The sequence below is a fragment of the Balaenoptera acutorostrata genome, chromosome X (assembly GCF_949987535.1).
Source record: "Balaenoptera acutorostrata chromosome X, mBalAcu1.1, whole genome shotgun sequence".
Classification (NCBI taxonomy): Eukaryota; Metazoa; Chordata; class Mammalia; order Artiodactyla; family Balaenopteridae; genus Balaenoptera; species Balaenoptera acutorostrata.
This window is the reverse complement of record NC_080085.1, coordinates 23,955,710-23,961,965: the sequence shown is the minus strand read 5'-3', so window position 1 is coordinate 23,961,965 and position 6,256 is coordinate 23,955,710. Positions and strand designations below refer to the sequence as shown.

Sequence of the window (6,256 nt, the reverse complement as noted above, 5' to 3'; positions counted from 1 at the left end):
TAAACCTGGGAAGCAGCATCTCAGATAGCTCTGAGGGACTGCTCCAAAGAGGTAAGGGAGAAGCCAGGAGACATAGGAGTTTTGTGACAGAAACCAGGTAGTAGTCAGAACATCAAAAGATTACCTTTAATTAAAGAAAACCAGAGGTCTCAAGTTAAGGAATTTGGTGCTTTTCTATGTATGGGAAGATGCTAGAGTCTGGGCTCATTGAAATCATTCCTTTGATATGCACCTTAACTATCTAGGGTCAGTATCCTGCTTTTCTCCATCCTAAATCCCTCAGGGTGCACAGTTGGGGGTGGCTGCAATGGCTGCTAGCTTGATGGCACAACATCCTTTGTTTACTGATATGGCAGGTGACATTCTTCATCCACATTATAAACATCTGCTGTAACAATTTAGGCATAGCCTAAGAGAAAGCATTGCATATTGGGAACAGTAAAGTGGAGAGTCAGAACTATACAGACCTACTTTCAAATCCTAGCATCATCACTTACTGCAGAGGTCTGAACCAAATGTTTGATTCAGTTTTGGAGTTTCAAGTTTTCTTCCTCTCTAATATGGTAGAAATAATACCTTCCTCAGGCCATTATTGTACGAGGATTAAATAAAAAATAAATAATGCCTGTAAAAGGGACTTACACAGCTCCTAGAATATGGCATTTGTTTATTCACATTACCCTGCTCTCTGTAAAACAACAAAACACCAAAAAAATAATAATCTTAAATAGGTAGAACTACTGAAACAAAAAAAGGGCATTGTTCTACTTCCCAAACCAAATAAGACAGGAACTGAAAAATCTACTGCAGAAATAGCAATAAGAAATTCGGACTTGAGGCTCTTTTAGACTGTAAAGAGATTCTAGTTAACCTAATTAAGATAAATGGACCTTAATTGGCCTAAGGGAAACTCCCTGTGATAAAATTTCAAGAACACATAGATTTGTGCTGAATGCTTCTCAGAGAATGGAACCGAGGGCATATTCAGACACTTGACAGTATTATAATTGATTCTAGTAGAAACTTTAGTATTAACCACAGCAGAGAAAAAAATTGGACCATTAGCATGCATGTCATTATTGTTATTATATATTTGCATATTCTCTTTTATTGAAATAAGATGGGAGCTTTTAACTAGCACACATGTCAAATTTTGTATTAGTCATTTATGAGTTCTTATGTTTAAGTATTATTTATAATTTGTAAATGTTTCTAAACCAGCAGTATCCTGGCACTGATTTAAATTTTCTCATGAAATGATTGTCATTTGCATTCATTTCCCAAAGAGCCCTGACTGTACTGTCCCAGGGAATATTCTTGTACAGTAACCTCCTGGAGGCTACATTGCAAGAGAGGTGTGTGGAAGAGTTTTTCTGTGCTCTACTTGAGAATGGTCGCACATCTCCAATGCTATGTAAAATGAAGTGATTGTTACAAATAGGACTTTTCAAGTCCAAGTGTGCTTGATGCGACCCAATTCTCAGTTTCTCCTTTGCAATAACAGGGTTAATGTTTTGGAAAAAAAATTGTTTTTTAAGAAAACTGCAGAAGTTGCTGCTACATCAAAAATCAACTTGGTTACTATTAAAATTATATTTAACAGAATTGCCATATACAAGCTTCTATTTTTCCACTGGCTATACACAGATGTGGATCTAAAGGAGGAAGTGCGTGACTTTCATCTTCTCTTGATAATTTTATGTTGATTACAAATTATACAGATGGAAGGAATGTAAAATAAAGTGTAATGAAGGCCAAGAAAAGCAGGGGATAGCATACTTCAATTGCTGAGAAAACCAATTTTGTAATCAGAAAGACATGTGTTCAGAGTTCCTCAACTTATTAGCCATATGATCTTTGGCAATTTATTTAACTTCTCTGAATTTGTTTTCTGAAGGACACTTAGTACTCCTATTTCACTAGGTTATTATTAAAATTAAGTAAGAAAATATATAAAAGTTCTTGTCACAGTGTCTTGAACATAAGCGCTAAATTATTATATTTGGTCAATGATATTATTACCTTTCTTTATAATAATAAGCAGTCAAGTTATCATTCCTTAGTTATTGTGGTTGCTGTTACTACCATAATTATTAAGAAAAGAAATAAAACAATTGATCTGTGGTGTTCCATACTCACTTTTGGTTAATTTCACCTGAGTTTCCCTCTGGCCCACTCCTTCCCTAGCAATAAGGAGTGTGGTTATAGAATTGGGAAAATTTGAGGAAATGTTTTCCCTGTTGTGCTGAAAGATAGAGCTTTAGCCTTAGCTGAACAGAGTAAAGGAGTTGCCAACTCCCTCTTAGAACAATATCCTCTCCCAAGGATGGGTAAGTTAGTGATACCGACATTGGCTAAGCCTTTTAGAGAAGGCCTACTTACAGATCTCTAATCATTGGTAATGGTCTACAGTACACTTGTTCCTGCTTCTTTGGGGAGAGGGGCAGAGTTGGGGGGAGCAGGGCTTGTGTGGGGAAGTGTTTTTCTTTGACACACAGTGTTCGATGTTGACTTGCTCAGGACATAAGTGATTAAGCTTTCTTTTGTCTAGGGTCCTAAGTCTCCATCCCTACACACTTGATGAGTGAAAATGTTTCTCGGGGACAAAACCTTTTATGGAAAGAGCAGTGCCGTTTGCTCGCATTCCTAAGCCTCCGTTGGTGGCTTGGTAGCATCTCGCCTTACGTGTAGAACGTTCCTTTTGGGTAGAATCCTGGGGGAATCATAAGAATCTTGACATAATAGAGGCTTCCCTAGACAGCCGCGAGCAGGCTCAGCGACTCACTGCTTCAATCGCAACGTGGAAGGAAGGGCTCAAGGGATGGAAGTGAGAGGTAGTGGGACTCCAGGGAAACCCTATTGAAATGCGGAGCTGCCGGGGTCCCTGTGGCCACTATTTATCCGCCTTGTTCTATCATGATTTTCCCCACTAGCCACCTCAGCTACCGTCGCTGCCACCACAGAGCCAGCCGTCATTGAGAGGGGGCACGACAGAAGCGGGGACCCGCACCGAGACCAGTGCTGGGGTGACGAGACCCGAGGTCGCCATGGTGGACAACCAGTGCTATGTAAAAGTCTGTACCCTGAATGATGACTAACAATGGGTCTTTCTAGGCACAGGGCTCATCTCATTCACTTATGAGGAGTGGGCCCAGGGCGTGCTTCTGCTAGTTAGATCCGAGTCCAACGGCTCACTGATCTTGGAGTCAAAGATAAATCCAGACACGTCCTATCACAAAGAAGGAAAGTTAATTATTTGGTTTGAGGGTGAGAACCATGGTACAGTGATACATTTCCAGGACACGGCAAGTTGTCATGAGGTCTGGAAAGACGTTTGCCAGGTTCAAGGTAAAGTCCCGTGTGCCGAAATCATACATGATGTCATGGATGAATCAGAATAGGAAGAGTGTGATGACGCCAAAAACCGCTGAACTGCTCGACCTGCCAAACTGCGAACTCGGTAAACTTGGACAGATTGCTGACTTAGTTACCTTGGGTCTCACCTCACCTATGGGTAAAGAAAGCCTGGCTCTGGCCTTGGAAAGGGAGGACTATATTAAAAAACTACTGCAGTTGTTCCACACTTGTGAGAACCTAGAGGATACTGAAGGCTTACACCATTTGCATGGAATTATTAAAGGAATCTTATTCCTCAACAAGACATCTCTGTATGAGATCCTGTTTTCTGAAGAGTGTATCATGGATGTGGTGGGATGCCTTGAATATGACCCTGCTTTGGCTCAGCCAAAAAGGCATAGGGAATTCTTAACCCAAAATGCAAAGTTCAGGGAAGTTATACCAATAACAGACTGTGAACTTCGACAAAAAATACATCAGACGTACAGGATACAGTACATTCACGACATCTTTTTGCCTACACCATCCAAGTTTCAAGAGGATGTTCTTTCTAGTCTTACACGTTTTATTTTTTTTAACAAGGTTAAGATAGTCAACATAGTTCAGGAAGATGACGAGTATTTGGCTGAAGTTTTTGCCCAGATAAGGGATAAGGCCACAGATGATGATAAACGGCGTGACCTGGTATTTTTTTTAAAGGAATTCTGTGCATTTTCTCAGCTATTACATCATGAAAACAGGTGTGCACTATTCACAACACTGACAGAATTGGGAATTCTTCCTGCTCTTAAAATTGTAATGGGCATGGATGATTTGCAAATAAGGTCAGTTGCTACTGATATACTTGCTGATCTAGTGACGTATACTCCATCCATGTTCCAAAGATTTATAATGGAAGAAGCCCAGCAAAGTGAAGATGGCAAACTTTTCATTAATTTAATAATTGAACAAATGATCTGTGATACTGACCCTGAGCTAGGAGGTGCTGTTCAGTCAATGGGGCTTCTTTGTGCTCTACTTGATCCAGACCACATGCTGGCAACACATAGAAAATGTAAAAGAAGTGAATTTCTAGATTTCTTCTATAAACGTTGTATACATAACTTCATAGCACCACTTTTGTCAACTACTTCAGAAGATATATGTGAAGAGGATAATATAGTTGGATCTGACAAAAACAACAAAAATCCCCTCAATAATTACCAAACAGCACAGCTGCTTGCCTTAATTTTAGAGCTGCTCACATTTTGTGTGCAACATCACACATATTACATAAAAACCTATATTTTGAGAAAAGACTTGCTAAGAAGAGTCTTGATCTTGATGAATTCAAAGCACACTTTCCTGGTCTTGTGTGCTCTTCGCTTTATGAGAAGGATGATTGACCTTAAAGATGAACTTTATAATTTTTACATCATCGAGGGAAACCTTTTTAAGCCAGTTGTAAATGCCCTTCTGGATAATGGAACTCGGTACAATATGTTGAATTCAGCTATTATTGAGCTGTTTGAATACATAAGAGTGGAAAATATCAAGTCTCTTGTTGCACATATAGTTGAAGAGTTTTATGAAACACTTGAGTCAATTGAATACGTTCAGACATTCAAAGGATTGAAGATTGAATATGAACAAGAGAAATACCGGCAGAATCAAGTATGGAAGAATTTGTATTCTGTAGTGCATAGTAAGGTATTTTGCAGAGGTGCCAGTGTCTTGGAGGAAAAGGAAGAAATGAGTTCTAAAGAAAATATAGAGGAAGGAAAAGCAGGTATGCCATCATCAGAAAGTGATTTTCAAGATCATTATGATAAATTTGTGGAGACTAAAAAAGCAAAAGAAAATGAAGACAAGGTAGATCTTCCCCAAAAAACATCTTTTGGTGGCTTCAGATTTACTTCATTCCATTCTGCGAGTGATGCTGGTGGAGCAGGTAACCCAAACGGTAGCAGCATGGTGGGCTTAGTGGATTATTCAGCTGACAAAGAAGAAGATAAAGAAGGTGAAACACCCCCCAGGAAAAAACTATATCTTAGCTCATAAATTCTTAAGGGAAAACCCTCAACATTACTAAACTGTACATTACTAAAATTTTGTACACATCAAAACATTAATAAAATTCTGTAACATTAGCTGAAACATCTGAATCCAAAGCTTTCTCATGTGAACTTAAATCTATTCAATAAGTAGCAAAGATGCTCAGTGTTATCATCTAGGAGAATTTATTTCTGTAAAAACCAAACTTTCTAGAATTAAAAAAAAGAAAGAAAAGAAAAAAGCTAACCAGAACCTGAGCGATAACTTCTTAGCAAGAAAAAAAGTCTTGCTTGAGGGGAGAAAACAGGTTGATAATCTAATATTAATGTAGTTCTGTTTCAGGAGTATATATTAGAAACAACTGTTAACAGTATAACATTATTTGCCCAGTGGTTCTGGCTATGGTTTTCTTTTTTCAGTTGCCTTCTTTGAAATAAAATTTACATTCATGTTTATATGGAAAGCAAAGTCAACTGTAATAAAAAATAAAGTTAAGCTCTTCACATTTCTGTGAAGATTTGACAAAAACTCCCCCTTATGAGTAATTGGAGGGAAGTAACTTTTGGTATGTATTTTCATGAATAAAAAAGGAAGCTGGATTCAAAATGTGCTGTTCTTAGCATAATTTTTTGTTTGTTTAGATGAGGTGCGAAGAATCCGTCCAGTAGTATTCTAAAATAGTGTTCTCTAAGACCTTGGGAGTGGGTAGAAAAGAATACTTTCAACTGCCTAAATTGTGAAAGATACTTGGAAGTCATTTCCTGATTCATTAATAAAGTTGTGTCTGTCTCCAGAGCAGTGGGTAACTTTTAAAGTGTAATTTACAGAGACTAACAATTTACAAAAAATAGTGCTGAATGAAGTG

The 6,256-nt window shown here is 38.2% G+C and overlaps 1 protein-coding gene across 1 annotated transcript; it reads left to right on the top strand.

Moving 5' to 3' along the window:
• Window positions 1–3,047: 3,047 nt before the first annotated feature.
• LOC103006107 (serine/threonine-protein phosphatase 4 regulatory subunit 3B-like) lies at window positions 3,048–5,397 on the top strand. Its single transcript, XM_028165732.2, is given in 3 exon segments — window positions 3,048–3,415; window positions 3,417–4,539; window positions 4,705–5,397. Coding segments are annotated over 3 exon segments (2,184 nt in total).
• The last annotated feature ends 859 nt before the right edge of the window (window positions 5,398–6,256 follow it).